At 56.7% G+C, this 18,028-nt stretch overlaps 1 protein-coding gene across 2 annotated transcripts in view; it reads right to left on the bottom strand.

The window, feature by feature from the left end:
* Positions 1 to 2,989: 2,989 nt before the first annotated feature.
* VGLL4 (vestigial like family member 4) overlaps positions 2,990 to 18,028 on the bottom strand; it is a 139,986-nt gene continuing 124,947 nt past the window's right edge. For both annotated transcript variants that reach the window (XM_065886085.1, XM_065886084.1), the window contains exons 3-5: positions 7,277 to 7,499; positions 3,640 to 3,760; positions 2,990 to 3,261 (exon numbers count right to left, since the gene is read on the bottom strand). In XM_065886085.1, coding sequence (XP_065742157.1) covers positions 2,990 to 3,261; positions 3,640 to 3,760; positions 7,277 to 7,499 — 616 coding nt within the window. The remainder of the gene's footprint in view (positions 3,262 to 3,639; positions 3,761 to 7,276; positions 7,500 to 18,028) is intronic.

Raw genomic sequence — 18,028 nt, 5'->3', positions numbered from 1 at the left:
GTCCCAGGCTCCTCCCTGGTGGTGGCCTGGAAGGCCCGACTCTGTGTGGGCTGGAGTCCGTGGTGTGTCTGCCTCAGCCTGTGGCCAGGTGTCCATCAGGGGTGGCGGGAGGGCTCTGCCGTGGGCCCCTTGGGCTGATTTTCCTCCTCCTCCTGGGTGAGCACGTCCGTGCCAGCCTCAGAGCTGGGCATGGAACCCAGGAGAGGAGCCCTTTCCACTTTTATTTCTGTGGTGTCATCTTTTGTCTTGGGCCTGGAACCAAAGTCAGAATTGAGTCTGAGTCGTACAAGAGTTGGATTTCTGCAAGTAAGTTAGGTAAACAACGTTTCTCCTAGAGAGTTAAAATTACAGCTTTCCAGCCTGTGCGGGGCTTAAATCGGAGGCCACTGTACAGCAGGGCAGGGCTGCTGAGCCTTGCCCCAGCCTCTCTGGGGCTTCAAGCAAAGGTCCCGCCCAGCCTGGCTCTGTCACTGCAGGACCCAAGGATCACACATACAGTCTGTGGTTTAAGAGCACTTTATTATTGTTCTTAAGGCTACTTTTAAGTACAAAAAAAAGATGGCCTGCCAAACCTTTTTTTTTCTTCTTCTTCCAGGAAAAACAGGCCACAGAGAATGGTATATTACAGATTTACAAACATGGAGAGAATGGTCAGAACACACTGCAGATGGCGTGGCTCTGTGAAGAACCTCTCTGTGCCCCCCGAGGCCTGGGAGTGTCCCTTCCTGGTGACCGTTTGGTTTCCTGCCCGAGGCCCCTCCCAGGTGCTGCCTATCCCAGATAGGTCAGCGCACCAGGGACCCGGCCCTCAGTGCCACCGTCCCTCGCAAAGCGATGGCCTCGCTGGTGGACGCGGGCGTGCGAGGAGCCCGTTCTGCACAGAGCCACCGGCAGTGGGGTTGTTTTCCTGGGGCGACGCTCAGTAGCCTGTAGCGATAACAAACTAGTGGGTATTAAGGCAGATGCAGTGTTCTCATAGAATAACTGTGTTCCTGCACTTTTACAGACAAATCTACGACAAAAAAAAGATCAACTTTTTTTTCCAAACAACAAAAAAATATGAATGATTACAATAGGAAAGGGAAAAATTAAATAGCTACATATCATTAACAAATTAATTGTTCTTCAAAAAATACCTACAAATTTCTCTGTACATTCTTTACGCACAGCGTAATGATGGTCTTAAAGTTACCTATATAAAAAAAGTGTTCTCAACGATTTTTCCTACAGAAAATATAGGGGCCTGAATGCAGAAGCCTGGAAGCCCAGTTAAGTGGGAGGGAAACGTGTGCGGGGGGCCAAAAGGGGAGGCTTTCCTCCGCCTTTTCAAATACCTACAGCCACCCTGTGGCCACAAGAGCCCATCCTCCTGCCTGTTCACCAATGCCAACCAGCGAGCCTGTACTTTTCTCATACTGACAACCAGCCTCGAGCTCTGGTGAGTCCACGGTGCCTCGCGGGTGAGGTGGTCATGCCCGAGTCACCTGGCCAGGTGACTGCTCAGGCCCTGTGGTGGGCAAGGCTGGAGGGTAGTAGCACAGGGGAGGGGCAGGGGCACAGAAACGTTTACCAGAAAGAAGAGCAGCTGTCGAACATCCACAGCTGGGTCTGTCATGCTTTCTTCTTCACCTAATTTCTAGTTAGTAGCTATTACTATAGCAAACGATAATAAATGCAGTAATAACTGTATAAAGTCAGAGGAATGTATACTGCCTTGGCCCCAGCGTACGAGGAAGCATACAAAACACCATCTCACAGATTGTCAGCAATCTGCTGTTCAGCCACGAGTTCAAAGGGAGCAGTTTCTGCGTCGAGGGGAAGTTGGAAGACACGAGTCCCAACTGCCCTGGGAGCGAGTTAAGAAGCAGACAGGGATGCAAAAAATAACTGATACTGTCAGCCTGCAGCCACAACTCCAGCGTCCCACTCTGCAGCTGACCAGCTGCTCGCCCGCCTGCGTCCAGGGCCTGCCAGGGACCGACTGGCCCCACGCTACTTGGGAGTAACGTGAATATCAAACACAAATCTTAAGAGTACAACTGTACCAGCAGTAAGTATATCTAGGACTGTAACTGACAAAAATAAACGAATTCTGAAAAGAAGCTAGTAAGTATTAAGCTTTCTGTTTACTGTCTATACAATTAATAGAAACCAGCTATTTTTATCCATTAAAACATGCATCACGTTTAAAGCACTACAGAATCCTCCAACTTCAGCTCTAGTCTAACAAACTGCAGTGTTTAGAAAAGGTAAAATGCCCGTGATTGGTAGAGTCTGCAGTCCAGTTGCAAGCACCTGAAAATCTAGACAGAGAAAGACCTATAAACCTGCATGAGACTTCCCCTTCCAAAGCAGTTTTGTCTAAATTAATACAACAACAGAAAAACACACCCATGGTCAGAAATGTCACCCTTAAACCCTCCGTTTTCCAGCAGTTTGCCCTCAGAGTACTATCATCTCGCACAAAGTGGTCAGACAGGCAACTTGAGTCCTCCTCCCATAGTGCAAATCAGACACGACAGTTCTGTTCTCTTCAAGTAGACGCACACACACAAGCGCACACACACACGTGGGCTGGAAGCTAAGCCGCCCACGCCCCGGTCTCGAGAAGCAAATGAAAAAGCACAAAGCGTCTGGGTCACCAGTGGCCTGGCCTGTGACTAAGAAAGCACAAGCCGTGGAGTCCAGGCCCTGTCGGGCAGCTGACCTGCATTGAGGCTTCTTTGGTAACCAAGGCAGGGACTGGGGGGCGACAGCGGACAGAGGTTCCACACGCAGGTGCTGCTATCACGTCTGAGGGCCCCGGGTACGGATACCAAGAAAGTACAAGAACAAAAATCCCGACGACGTGGTTTTTGCGAATAAACCATCCCTCCCTCCCCCCACCCCCAAGATTTTTTTTTTTCATTTTTCCATTTTTTAAGCACTGACTGTTCGAAGCTCAGGCAAACCATGCAGATGGACGTGGCGTTGGAGGGCGGTGCTCCCTTCAGGAGGCCACAGACGGGGAGTGGCTGTGGCTGACCATGTGGGCAGAGGGGCTGGCGGGCTGGCCCCTGCGAGAGGCCGACTCGGGGCTGCTCGACGCGCCGTCCTTGGCCGCCTTGATCTGGAGCCACGTGTCGCCCAGGGCTTTGGCGAAGTGGTCGTCCACGGAGCCCGTGATGGACACGGAGTTGGGCGCCGGTTCGGGCTCCTTGTAGTTCTTGCCCAGGCTCCTGCGGAAATGCTCCTCCACCACGGGGTCGCAGGTGGTGGCGGCTGCGGGGGCGGGGTGGGGGGAGGACAGCGGTCAGGGCTGGGACCCGGGGACACCGGGGTGGTGGGGGGCCCGCACAGGTCACCTCTCTGAGCCTGCCATGGGGCAGCGCGCCTGCTACGCCGGGCCGTGGACGCGTTCAGACCCCCCCTCCCCATGCGGCAGCCGGCGGGCCCCACTAGAGGTGGGGCCTGGAGGGCGGGGCCGACGTGCTGCTCCCCCGACCCCCCCACCCCCCGCCGCCAAGCACAAGGCCACTGCACCGGGGCTCAAAGAACAGGGTGTCGACCTCCCTCAGCAAGGGGCCCAGCCGCTCCTGGGACCAAGAGGACACGGAAGGAACCCTCAGTCCCCTGCAGTGGTCTGAGCGGGGCACTTACAGCTCGGGGCCCTCCGGTAGCTGGCCGGGCCGGCCGCGCAGCCGCTGTGCGCGATGGGGCAGTGGGAGAGGTTGCAGTTCCGGGCGCTGGCGGAGGCGCACGTGATCACCGAGGGCCGGTTCTGCGGAAGGAGGGGGCTGGCGTCAGTGCGGGCGCGGGCACACAGGCGGCAGCAGCGGTTCGGCTCCCCCGCCCCAAGAGGCGACCCCATCCTCATATCCCCGCCCAGCTCCGAGGCCGGGCGGCCACCCCGGCGCCCCTCAGCCCCCCAGCCGGGCACCCGTCCCGCCTGGAGAACCAAGTGCCGGCGGCCTCGGTATTGGAGTGGTGACCCGGCGCGGGTCCTCACCAGTACCCACGCTCTGCGGGAGCCCCTCCTGGAGCCCTGCCGGCCCAACAGCAGATCCAGTCAAGCCCAGGTGCCGCCTCCTGATTCACGTTGGGGGCCACACCGCTCAACGACCCGAACCCACCGTGACCGAGGGTCTTGGGGGTGTGCGCCCGGCCCCCTCCCAAGCTCTCCCTTGTCTGAGCAGTGACCCTCAGTGTGAGGCAGTGGCAGTGTGGATCGGTGAGGGACGTGGGACAGAGGCTTGGCTGTTGGGAGCTGGCCTGTCCCAACTCTCGGATCTGAAATGAGACCATCGCCGAGTCGGGAGACCAGCGTGTAGATGGCATAGGGCTGTAAAGGGACCACGGCTCCTACCGTCACGGTCCTGAGAGCGCCTGGCCCTGCCCTTCTCAGAGTGTATCCTTGGAACCCTCCCCCCCAACCCCCGGCTTCTCTGGGCCATCCCAGGACCCTTCTAATATACTCCTGGTTGTTCTCAAGCCAAGCCAGCTCAAGTCGGTTTCTGTTACGACCATGCAAGTCATGATGGAGACAGAAACGCAGGAATCTATCCAAGTGCCTGAATTACACACAAAGCACCCTCACCCCATGCGCCTGCCCACACTCGCCCTCCTTCCCCGAAACCACCGCAGAGTCTGCCTGGCAAACTCCGCTCGTCCTTTAAAACCCCGTTCAAATACCATCTCTGTGAAGCATGACCCTCCCCCTGCCTGCCCCACAGTCAGTCAGTATACCAGCCCTTCCAGAGGCACCTGTCTCCCCGACCACACACACTTCAGAGCAGGGACCAGCGAGTGTCTGCATCCCCAGACCCGGACAGAAAACATCTGTGAACCAACTGAGCGCCCTTAGGTTCCAGCCAGGAAACTTAACTCCTGAAAAGCCGGACGACGAGACAGCTAGCAGAACCTAGCCGAAGGGTCACCCCAAAGGCAGTGTCAACAAGGGAATCGGGCCTTGTCCACGCCCGGCCTTTCCCGTAAAGAGGTGGATCAGTAGCCACTGGGAAGTCTGCACATCGAACCTTCCTGTGATGGGAAGTGAACAGGAATGATAAGAACACGTCCGTGATGAAGATCTGTACCCACACCGGTGAGCGGGGATGTGCTTGGGTCCAACGAGAAATTCCACACGTCCAGGATGGGAGAAGATGCAGCTTCGCAGCAGCACGTGAACCAAGAATCTGGGGCTTTATTAACTCCACACATGAGCAATGGGACGGAGCCACCAGGAGAGCTGGTGTGACACCCCCCGCCCCGTGTGGACGACAACGGCAGACAGGAGAGAACATGGCTTTGAGGCCGGGTGGACCTGGGCGAACCAGCTCTAGTCAGTAGGCAGGACCGTCAGCCCTCTAAGCTTCCATTTCTTTGAGTGTGAAACAGGAAGACTCGTACCTGAGGGGCGTGGAGCATCGCCTGAGATGGGTGTGGGGGCCTGGCCCGTGGTCACGTCCGGGAGTCCTGCCCTGCAGGTGCTGGTCATGCCGCACCTGAAGGACAGCCTGCAGTGTACAGCCCACCTTTTGAAGGGCCGATTTAAACCCCCGAGCCCGTGATCTCCCCGCCAGCCCTCTCGTAGTGACGTGCCCTCCATCCTCGAGATGGGGCTGTGCGGCCATGTTCGTAAGTGACCTCGCCCGTGGTCAGGCTGGAGGTCTGCCTCAGGCTGTGGCTCAACTACCGAGGCCGACTCAGGAGAAGATTCAAGTTGAGCTCAGGAGCTGGGGGACGGCCACGCCGAGCTGGCCATGTGATCCAGAAGCAGAGAGAGAAAAGGATGCAGAGACAGGCACGGGGCCAGGGGAGGAAGGAGGGTCCTGCCTCCTATCTGCTCGCCCAGGCAAGAGCCGGCCCTTGCTTCCTGAGCCTGGCTGTACCCACGACCCCGGGTCTGGGAGACGCCCCGGGCCCTCCCAGCATAACTCCCTTCCTTCCTGTAGCTCCGGGGCCTCCCAGCGCCGGGGCGCAGCAGCACTGGTGAGTGTTCACTACGTGCTAACTCAGCCTGGTTCTCACCAATTCATACATTAAGACCTGAGTTATTTTTGACTCCCTGTCTCCTCCAGACTCAAAACTCTGAGCGCCCGCATCCAGCTTGACCAGTTTCTAACACACTCCCTACACAAAGCAAGTGTCCACGCAGTTTTGTTAAAAGAACAAAGGAAACAAACAGGGCTGTGATTTTGGGCTCCAAGGTAGGCAGTGCAACCGCTCACCAGCCTCACTGGGAACCACAGGCACCAGCGCAACCTCGCCCAACGCCCGGGGCCCCTCACAAGCAGGTGTCACAGACTGGGTCAGAACCAGGCGCGGGCCGGGGACACAGCGGTGGCCTGGAGGCCGAGCCCGGCTCCGGCGGCCCCAGCACCTCCTCTGCTTGCTGTCCACGTCCAAGAGTCTTAAGCAAACACTGAGTGAGGACCTATTAGGTCACAGGCCCCAAAGGTTCAGAGAGAAAAGCCATGGGTTCGTGCAGTGTTTCTGAACCTCAAGGCTAATGCCTCCTTTTATTAGCTCTTCCCCTAGGAACCCCATTTTTTTTTTTTTGGCGGTACGCGGGCCTCTCACTGTTGTGGCCTCTCCCGTTGCGGAGCACAGGCTCCGGACGCGCAGGCTCAGCGGCCATGGCTCACGGGCCCAGCTGCTCCGCGGCATGTGGGATCCTCCCGGACCGGGGCACGAACCCGCATCCCCTGCATCGGCAGGCGGACTCTCAACCACTGCGCCACCAGGGAAGCCCCCAGGAACTCCATTTTTTAAAGCCTTTTTTCCTACCAAGCAATCTGTGTTTATTAACAACTTAATTTCCTAAAAAAAAAAAAAAAAATCCTTGTCTGCCAATCACAGGTTTCTGACCAGCAGGAGCTAATAGCCACTGTGACCACTGACTTCATAGGATTCCAGCCCAAAGCAAAGCAACCTGGCATTTAACTCCATCTGTGTGGCCTTGTAACAGGTTAACGCAGGATTCCTATTAGGATTATCACATTGATCCCTAAACACGGCTGCCAAGGAAGCCTGCTAGAAACACAGCTAGTCTAGACCAATCCCGTCTCGTGCAAAGAAACTAAGCCCCAAAGACATTGTCTTGTCTGGGGCCATTAGTCCCAAGGGGCGAGGCCTAGGCAGGCCCAGATCAGAATTAAAACCACCCTCAGTACAGAACCGAGGGTGGGGTTACTCCCCACGTCTGTCACCACCCTCCTTGCACCCCACCCTCCATCCCCCAAGCCCCCGGACCCACTACCGGCCACCAGCCGAGGCGCGCTGGACAAGGGCGTACCTGCTGCCGCTCCACTGGGGTCATGGTGGGCGAGAGGCCGGCCGGCCTGCCAGCGTCCAGGCTGTTCTTGGTCAGTGCAAGGGGCTGCTCCATGCTGAGGCTGGGGAGGGACGTGTACAGGTGGCTGCCGTGCAGGCTCATAGTGGGGGCCACGGCTCGCTCAATGGGGCTGCGGCTCCGTTCCCGGGGGTCTTTCCGGCAGTCCCCATTGGCTGTCTTGTTCCTGAAAAAGAGGAGTGAACGCTCAGACAGGAAAACCTGGCAGCTTCCGGGAGGCAAGGGAGCTGGCGACCGTGGCGAGACGCTCACGCCAATCATTTCATCCCTCACTTTGGTGTGGGTAAATATTACACAGTCATCACCCCACCGTCTCAGGCTCTGATTGAATAGCCTACCGGTGACTGAGGGCCAGGATGCTAACCCAGGTGGGTGCTGGGGACAAGCACCTTCCCAGGGTCCAGAGTCAGCTCCACAGCTCCATCCAGACGAGACGGCAGCCCCCTGCTCGGCAGTCTGGCTGAGCGCTTCTTCAACAAACTCCACTCGCTCAGAGCCCAGAGATCTCACCTGTGTGCTCCAGGCTGGCTTGGTTGGCCCAGGATCTGCCTTCAGAAGGATGAAGGTGGTGATGATGCCCAAGTAACCCCATGCCTCCTACCTGCCGGGTCCTGTTCTAAGGCTCCACTGGCCTCAGCTCATTCAGTCTTCCCAACAGCACTCGCTGAGAAGGGGAGGCTGTAACCACCCCCGCCCCAGACGAGGGGACCGAGACCCAGTCCAGTCTCCTCCCCGGCCGAGGCTACTGGTCCGCGAGCCGTGGTGTTTGGCTCAGGGTGTGGCGATCAGCCTGGTGTGGAGCGTGGAGAGCCTGGCGCGCCAGCGGGAGGGCCCTGCCGTAGGAAAGTCCAGCCACAGGCAGGCGCGGGCCAAGTGGGACCCAGATGAGGCGGTAGCACGGGCCCTGCCTACAACCCGATGGATCTCGTCTAGGGGCAAGGTTACACGCTGCGTCTCTGAGAACGGGGAGAACGACTCCGCATGGTAGCGGTGGGCCTCACGGTAGAAGCCCGGGAACTCGCGGCCCAGGTTTCACCCCCGCCCAGGGGTTCTTTGTGCCTCAGGTCTCAGCCCTTCAATCCGCTGTGTTCTCTGCTACCAAAGCAGTCTTTTTTTCATAACCAAGGAGCCAGTATTTTAACTAAAAATGTGGTAATGACTTCTGTGACAGTAGAGCGATCAGTGGACATTAGTGGAACCAAATCAGCTGTAAGCTCAGTTCATCAACTACAGGGCAACGAACCGCGCCAGGCACAGCATGTGATTCATGGGTGTGTCCCCCCGGCCCCGCACTGTTCGCTGGTCGACTATACAAGCTGACTTAGAAGCAATTAGACAATAAACTTCCAGCCCGTGAAGACAAGCACGGAAGAGTACGCTCTGGTCACAGCGTAGATGAGATGTTCCACACGCACCGCATGGATCCTGACAATGTTCAAAGAATTACGATACCAAAAAGAAAAAGAAAAAAAGTCATTCTGAAACCAGCCTGTCCATAATTTCATCTTCCTGTGATGATTCAGCTGACATTACAGGCCTTTACAGTGAAGGGCTGCGCGGTCGCGACCGCAAACGCCGAACGTTCCTGCAGAACGGCACAGAACGGGGACGTCTGGCTCGATGGGCTTCAGGCCCCTCAAACCCAAGATAACCTGGCTTTTCCCTGAACGGGTACTTATTACTGAATATACAGGTGACCGGTGTCTGAAGACTACGTTGTCACACAGAGTCATCTCCGGCATCAGGTTTCCATCTAAATTTGAATAAAATTCGGTGTTTGATGAGCCATGTGAACTGGTTCCCTGACACAGTGAGGTCTGTCACTCCGTGAACTCTGCAAACTCAGGGACCGGACACGCCACTTGGAACGCGCCTCCGTCCAGTTCAGACCCCACGATATTCAACCAATGTTAACTGAGCCCCCATTTTCTGACGGTTACAGAGAGGAAGACACAGCCCTTCTCACGGGCTCACGACCACGGGCAGGGGCGACAAGCTCCCCCGTGACCACCACAGCACCGGGAGGGGCGCAGGGCCGGAGGAGCGGGCAGAAGGCTGGAGAGTCGCCCGGGGGCGCCGGTGCTCACACCCCGCACCACGCAGCACCGCGACACGGCACAGCGCAGCAGGGGGCCCGAGGAGCGACGGGGACTGTCCCAAGTCAACCCGCGGGGAGCGAACGGGAGAATGGGCCCCCGCAGGCAGGACGCAGCAGGCATCAGACACGGAAACACCCAGAAACCATCTGAAGACCTCGCTGGTTAATTTTAGTAAAATTATACATTACTCAGATTTCCAGCTCGTTTTCCCAGTTCCCGGAGCTTGAAGACAGACGTTGTTTTCCTTCCCCCAGTGACTCATACCCCGGGCTCCGCTGCTTCCCGGGGCGTCATGTGCTCCCGGACCCAAACCACACGCTTCCTGCCTGCGAGCCCCGCGGCGCCTCCGTTCTCATTAAAGACGACGTTTGCTCGGGAAAGAGTCCAGAGGGCTCGTGCGGGGGGCTGGACGCAGAGGGGCAGCCGATGACAGGAGGCTTGGGGTGCACGGCCCCTCCCGGGACCCATCCTCACCCTGGGGAGGGCGTTTCCACAGAGGAAACGGGAAGGGGCTCAAAAGCAAAAAGGTGTCCGGGAAAAGGGTGCCACGTGCCGCCGCTCTGCACTGAGGCGAGAAGCCAGCAGTGTCCCCAGTGTCTGCGGACAAGTAGACTCAACTCCAGGCAGTGGAACTGAGGAAAGTGCATCCACTTGCACACTCACCGACATGAGGTTTTCCCGCCCTTCAACCAACCGGGGCTCAGAGTTGAAGGAAACCCTTGGGAAGGTCTTACTTGACAATCTCGGGCCTCAACTAAATTCCTTACCTCCTGACACCAATTAACTAAACCAAAGGGAGTCTGAATTCTTAGCACAGGGGAGGGATGTGGGGATGAAGCTATTTACTTAGTGCTTGGGAGGAAATGTTCTGGGGCCCCGGGGGTCCCCATGCTGTAGGCCCCTCGGCCCAGCCCGGCCCCCGTGTCCCCCGCACAGGCCCAGGCTCCCGTAATACAGGAACATCCCTGAGGTGACAGGGTGTCCCGGCCAATGGGATGCAGAACACCCACGGCAGGAGTGGACTGAAGGTCTGTGGCAACACCCACTGTGCACGAGGGTGAGGTGTATATGGAGGTTCAAGGAAGGAGGGAGCAGGGCCCACGAGGGTCACGGCAAAGACCGAGCCCGTCCTCCGACTCACCCATCTTGCCTGTCCTCTGCATCCCTCACACAAGCGTCCGCCCTCTGGGAACCTACAGGATGGTAACAAACCTTCACCTTCACGGCCCAACACGAATCACAATGAAGCTGTTAAAGCATCGTTAATTTTAGAAAGCTTCCTCAGAGAAGCGTACAGTTAAAAATGGCTAAAATGGTACGCTGTATGCGCTACAATTTAAAATAATAATAACTAAAAAAAACTAAAACCAGAAAATGTCTCTCCCCTGCCATTACTCGCTGAGTTGCTGGGTCTGTGACGCGGATCAAGTAGATGGCCCCGTCCCTTTCTCACAGAAAAGAGGCCCGGGGTGAGGACGATAAACGCTTAGCCTGAGCGGTGGAGGCGGGACGGCAACCAGACACCCAGCCGCTCAGCCATCCTCACTGCAGGCCCCCGCATCACCCACCCCTCCATCCCCAGCTTCCAGGAGGCCCTCCCTGACCCCCCAAACTGGAGCACCGAGGGCACGGTGGGGACCTGCACGTGCGTGAGGGGGCAGCCCTGCAAGGCACGGGGCTGAGCACAGAGCGGGTGTTTTAACCACCATTCACTAAGTGAACTTATCTTTTTAAAAAATTACTTATTTATTTTATATTTGGCTGCATTGGGTCTTCGTCGCTGCACGCGGGCTTTCTCTAGTTGCGGCGAGCGGGGCTGCTCTTCGTTGCGGTGCGCAGGGTTCTCATTGCGATGGCTTCTCTTGTTGTGGAGCACGGGCTCTAGGTGCGCACAGGCTTCAGGAGTTGTGGCACACGGGCTTAAATGCTCCGCAGCATGTGGGATCTTCCCAGACCAGGGATCGAACCCTTGTCTCCTGCGTGTATTCTTAACCACTGCGCCACCAGGGAAGCCCCTAACTGAACTATTAAAGTACACATATCATGTGTGACTCCAGTTAGGATCTGTGGTGAACGAAAGGGAATTAAGGCAATTTCTGAGGAAATTCCCAGCAGGAAAGACTTTCTGAAAAATGCAGAATTTAGGGAGCATTTAAACAGCCATAAACAGCTGTGATAGTTTCTCCCTTTCACTACCTTCCCCATCTTTTGTTTCCCCTTCCCCCACTTCTAAGTGTCCCCCAGGTCCTCCAAACCTCACGCATCACCCCCTCTTTCTCCTTGTGAGCAGAATTCACTGCTTTCCAACCAGGCGGGAGGGCGCGTGGGTGTGTCCAGGACATCCTGGGTCAGTCTCGTCACTCCAAGGTACCAATTTCAGACGGGAAGCGGCGGGGCAAGACAGCGCCGCCAGGGTGTGTGGTGTGGAGGGAAGGCGTTGGCATGGGGAAGGGGTGGGAGGCGAGGCAGAGGTGCCCTCCTGGTACAAAATGGTGAGCTGTGTGTCATGGGCCGGAAAAAGCTGAGAAATACTGGCATTCAGGGCATCCCAAAGGCACAGAGGGACCGCGGTCTGTCCGCTGCAGTGCCCAGCACGTCCTGCTCGGCAGTGACTCGGGGGCAGCTGTCTCTGCCTTTGACTAGGGGGAAGACTGTGTCGTATATGACACCTGCCACCGTTTAACATCACTTAATAATCAAGAAAAAAGCCACAGCCCTACCGCATCCAAGGTTCAAGGGAACCCGACCTGAGCATGGAGGACCGTGCAGTTGGCTGATGACATCCCTGCCCCATCTTTCCACCCGAGTAACATGCCACCCTCCCACTAACTCCCCCCCCATTTCTGCTAGTTCACATTTCAAAAACCCACTACCTGGAACTAAGCGACACACTCCTCACTGGCTCTGTCCCACGACAGGTGTGACCTACAGTGCCAGGGAAGCACCTCCACTGCATCGCTGCCCTCAGAAAGACCTGCCCAGAAAGAGGGAGCATTGCGAGCTGGGGAATCCCTCCGAGTAAACTGCTTACGTGGATTATCTTTATCATCATCAACTACCATCTACTGACGGTAGTTATCATTCTCACCTTATTAAATCCACCACAAGGCTGCAAAGTAAGCACCAGCACCCCCACCGCGTAGGTGCGTACGCCGAGATGCAGAGAGAGAAGTAACTTGTCTAAGGCTGCAAAACTAACACAGTGCAAGGGTTCTATTTATATTTGACTGGCTCCAAAGCCTCTCCTTTTCACCTTTCTGTCTCGACAGAGGGATGCAGAGAAAACTACAAAGACCCATGTACCCACCACCCAGAACTGACAGATGAAACCTCACCATCCTATTTGCTTCAGATCTTTCCTTCCCTCCTAAGGATTAAAGCTGCAGAGCATGGTCCTCCTTCACGCCCCCCAGGCCCCTGCCCCTTCTTCATCCCTAGATACACCCGCTGGCCCATATTTGGAGATGCTTCCCACCTGAGCCTTTGTCCTCTGACCACCTGTGAACGTATCTGTAAATCAGAGCAGCATATTTTACATTCCCATCACTGTATGTACTTAACAGCCGGGCTTTTTCCCCTCACGTGTTTCTGGCCTAGAGATCCGGTTCATTCATGTTCGTCACCTGCCATACAGGATTCCTTCACAGGAATCCACCAGCTTGTTGATCCACTGCTGTCCCGACAGGCATTTGGCCATGTCGGGTTTTCCTAGTTATCAACAATCCCACGGTGTTGACATTCCTGCACCTGGGTGCCGCGCAGGTGCATCTCCGGAGGGAAGGCTTCTGGCTGCAGGGCGCCCCGCCTTCAGGGCCAGCGGGTGCTGCCGGAGCCCTTTAGGACCGAGGTCCACTGCACTCCTCCCACCACTGCATCCTCAGTCACGGCTGGCACCAGCACAGCTGAGGGCCTCTTCATACATTTGTTAGCCATTCCACTTTCTCCTTTCAATTACCTTTTATCAGTTATGGGCTGAATTGTGTCCCCTGCCCCCAAAAGAGGCTGAAGACCCAACCCCAGTACCTGTGCTTTTAGTTGGAAACAAGGTCTTCGCAGAGAATCATATTAAGATGAGGGCATTAAGGTGGGCCCTCAGCCAATGGCTGGTGTCCTTCTAAAAGGGGGAAGTTGGACAAAGTAACAGACATGCACCAAGAAAAGATGACGTGAGATGTGAAGACGTAGGGAGAATGCAATCTATAAGCCAAGGAATGCCCGAGGCCACCGGAAGCTGAGAGAGAGGCCTGGGACAAGCGGTCCTCACAGCGCTCGGAAGAAGCAACCCTGCCCTCAGCTCCATCTCAGACTTTAGCCTCCGTAACTGGGAGGAAATACATCTCTCCTGTTGAAGCCACCCAGTCTGTGGCACTTGGTCATGGCAGCCCCAGAAACTAATACAGTTTCCATGGCTTTTACCCCCAATGCTTTTACTTCTTTAGATATTCTCCACATCCATGTTTTATTCTGCTTTATCTGTAATTAATCTCTTCCCCCCGACACCCATTTTTTTGAAGCTTGGTCTGGACATTTTCAGAGGCCCCTAAGATCCACCTGAGGTGTCCTTGTCACACATGCCTGTCATCACGAGGACATTTAATCAGCACTGAGGTGACAGAGTGTGTGAGGCCAGGCCTGCCGGTGAGAAGCTGGAGGGCCAGCTGCCCCCCCCGACTGCTCCTCCAAGTGCAATTCAGGAAGCCAGGAAAAGGCATCGCCCGCCCCGACGCACAGGACCGCGACCCTCATCGGCCAAGCCGTCCTCCCAGCCGTCCAGCTCAGGACCACTGCAGGCAGAGAGTGAACGAACCAGCAGACCCTCTCCTCAGTCCTGCGCGGATGGGCCCGTCGATAACCAACCCCAAGGCCCGGGCCAGCTGCGTCCAACGCCCGCCTTCTCTCCCCAACGGCCGCGCCAGCCTCGGGGGTGTCCGTACCCTTCCCAGGGCAGGAGGAGGGAGACGGAGCTGAGAAGAGGCGCGCCCAGGGCACAGGCCGGCGGGGGCGGGACGGGGGCTCCCATCAGGCCAACCCTCCCCCTCCTGCCTCAACTCCTGCGCGCTCTTCGGTGCTGGAGGGAGAGTGACCGGCTCTGGGTAGGGGAGAGGACAGGCGTGTCTGAGGAAGGCTTCGGCCGTCCTCACTGGGCTCTGCCTCTGTAGCTGAGTCAAGGGTCTCCAGTCGCCACCCTCAAGACGGAGTGGCACTGAGACAGCACCGCCCAGGGCGCCACAGCCTCCAGCCCTGAGATGTCGTGGCTGCGCTGGCCTCCAGGGGTCCAGCCCCAGGGGCCCCTCCAGGGGTCCAGCCCCAGGGGACCCTCCAGGGGGCCCTCCAGGGGTCCAGCCCCAGGGGGCCCTCCAGGGGTCCAGCACCAGGGGGCCCTCCAGGGGACCAGCCCCAGGGACCCCTCCAGGGGTCCAGCCCCAGGGGGCCCTCCAGGGGTCCAGCCCCAGGGGCCCCTCCAGGGGTCCAGCCCCAGGGACCCCTCCAGGGTACCAGCCCCAGGGGGCCCTCCAGGGGTCCAGCCCCAGGGGACGTTTCGTGGCTACTCGTCCTGCCCTGCTCTGTCCCCCAGACGGTGGGTCTCTCTTCCCTCGGGCACAGTCACTGCGCAGACCCGCGTGGGGACCCAGGGCACCCAGGACACCCAACAGCCGTCACCTGGGCCCACGGCGGCCACTTCCGTAAAGCTTGTAAACAACCGACGTGTAAGCCTTAAGACACAAGATATTTTAAAAGTGTTGTAGTTAGAAACCCATCTGAAACATCCTACAATTGACTTCTCTCCTTTCTTGGTGACTTGGGATCTTTATTATAAACGTGATTTCGGGATGTGATGGCCCCGCGGCAGGCCCGTCGGTCTGTGCTAAGGCTCCTTCCTCAGCTGGCTCAGCGGCTGCAGGCGCAGGGTCTGCTCCCCTCGTGTCTTGGTTTCCTCCCTGGTCATCCTGGGGGCAGGCCTGGCGGCAGGGTCCCTGCCCATCTGCTCGGCCTCTGCTTTCCCCTCTCCTCGCGGTGGGCCCTGAGGCCAGGCAGCCAGAGGCTGTGCTCCGGCTCCGAGAACAGGGCCAGCACTCGGGCCTTCTTCGCTTGGGGAGTCAGGGCTCCCCAACCTGCTGCCCAGAGAGGGCGAGACCCGTGATGTCAGACCGCCACCCGGAGCCCCTCTCCCAGCAGCTCAACTCCGTGAAAATGAGAGACTAGTTTTCTTTGACTAAGACAGTCTGTGCATGTTTTCCATCATTAGCTGAGACGAGAGGAAAAACTGAAGTTTTAGAAAAGAGGTCAACCCTGAGAACGCGACGGGGAAAGCCCCTCGCCCCTCCTCCCCCAACCTGGGTGGGCCACGGCTGCCATGAGAGCGGCGGGCATCCACCCGCCGGCGGCGGGCACAGCACGGGACCACGTGCAGCCTGAGCTCTGCTTATGGACTCAACGGATCACGTGGGCCACACGTGTACACTCATTCATTTCAAATGAATGGAGATGTGGCTGAGACTAATAAAATACAAATTAATTTAAAATTCCTACTGCTACTAAACATGTAAGTCATTTTTGTCATTATGTATCCTCTTGATGAATGATATTAAAAAATAATACAGGGCTTCCTTGGTGGCGCAGTGGTTGAGAGTCCGCCTGCCGATGCGGGGGACGTGGGTTCATGCCCCGGTCCGCGGAGCGGCTGGGCCCGTGAGCCATGGCCGCTGGGCCTGCGCGTCCAGAGCCTGTGCTCCGCAGCGGGAGAGGCCGCAACAGTGAGAGGCCCGCGTACCGCAAAATATAAAAATAAAAAAAAAATAATACAACCACTCTTCTGTTTTTGGCATCGAAGTCCCTGCACCAGTGGAGGGATAGAAACATCATGTCTCTCCTTCTGCACAACAGCTACAGTGTCTGCGACGCACACAAACCTGGGGCAGCTCGTCTCTCCCACTGCCCAGCAGCAGAGGTATCACCGCGGCACTGCTCTGCTTGGCTACCAACCACTCGGATGGCTGGGTGAGGGAGAGAGGGGTGACGCTAAGAGATCTGCCCACAGAGAAGGTCCAGAGTGGCTTTTTCTTTTTTAATAAATTTATTTATTTATATTTTAATTTTTTATGGCTGCGTTGGGTCTTTGTTGTTGCGCGCGGGCTTTCTCTAGCTGCGGCAAGAGGAGCTACTCTTCCTTGCGGTGCACGGGCTTCTCATTGAGGTGGCTTCTCTTGTTGTGGAGCACAGGCTCTAGGTGCGAGGGCTTCAGTAGCTGTGGCTCGCGAGCGCAGGCTCAGTAGTTGTGACGCACGGGCTTAGTCGCTCCGCAGCATGTGGGATCTTCCCAGACCAGGGCTCGAACCTGTGTCCCCTGCATTGGCAGGTGGATTCTTAACCACTGCGCCACCAGGGAAGTCCCAGAGCGGCACGGACCTCCTGCCCAGTGCCCTGCTCCCAAGCCCCCACGAGTCAGCATGGAGAACAGTGCCCGACACACAGTATCTAATTCGTGAATGAACCGACCAAAAAGCAAACGGATTCTTAGGGAAAAGCAGCACCAACTGGTCTGAATAAGACAGGAACCCACGAAGCTCCAGGGCGGCATCTGGACCAACGGTCACTGGAGAACCAATCCCAGCCCCCGCAAGGCCAGCAGGAAGGAGTGGTCTGCAAACACCTCCAGGGCCATTTCCGCTCCCTTCTTCTGGGGTGGGGGGCCCGCTTTCTGATTCTATTCAAGTTCCGATTCGGTTCGGAAGGCTCACTCTTAGCTTTTGCTCCACATTCTGTGGCAAATCGCTGGAAGACATCACACATTGTTTAGTGAAGAGAGTGGAAGCTTTGTCCCACTCAGAGGAAGAGAGCTGAAGAGAGCTTCGTGCTGGGACGGCTGTGAACCCCAGAGAGGGCTGCGAACAGCAGCGTCCTCACATGACGCCCTGCGGCTGCTTCTCACACCCCCCCAGGGTAGGGCGCTCGCTTACTCCCCCTCCACGGAATTCACTCAACTCCTGGAAGGGTTCAATGAAAGGCCCTCCCCTACTATCGACGTTCCAAGGGCAATTCTTTGATTGACGGTCTGCTCTTTGGAAAAATTCAACGAAGTCTATTTCTTCTTCCAATTACTGGAAAACTGCTTCTGTGTCAGCCCTGCCATGCCCAGAATTCTCTTCCCCCAACAAGAATCCCTCCCAATGACCCTCATACCATCCTAACACCTTACCATCCTGTCACCCACCTCCAAGCACTCTCCAAAGTAACATCCACCTTTAAGTGTGGTACCCAGAACCATGTATAATACTCCAGAGGACATCTAAAGGGCAGAGCACACAAGGAAAGATAACTCCCTTCAATTTACATAGCACATTTTAAACCAAAAGTCAGTGCAGAAGGTCTAATAAGAACCAAGGTCAACAGAATAGAGTATCGAAATCAGGATGATTCTGAGACCTGTAGTCAACTGGGACTCCACCCGGAACGGCAAGACCCAAGACACAACAGTTCTGCCAGCAGCCTGGTCCCACAGTAACGTGTAGTCTCCTAAAATCCTCCTAATTCAGCTATACTTGTGACCCTGTATTGGCCAAAGAGAGAGATAAATGAGTGACTGCACACGTCCGCA

Source organism: Phocoena phocoena, chromosome 10 (genome assembly GCF_963924675.1).
Source record: "Phocoena phocoena chromosome 10, mPhoPho1.1, whole genome shotgun sequence".
NCBI lineage: Eukaryota > Metazoa > Chordata > Mammalia > Artiodactyla > Phocoenidae > Phocoena > Phocoena phocoena.
The sequence above is the reverse complement of the archived record's forward strand: the minus strand, read 5'-3'. Positions and strand labels throughout refer to the sequence as shown.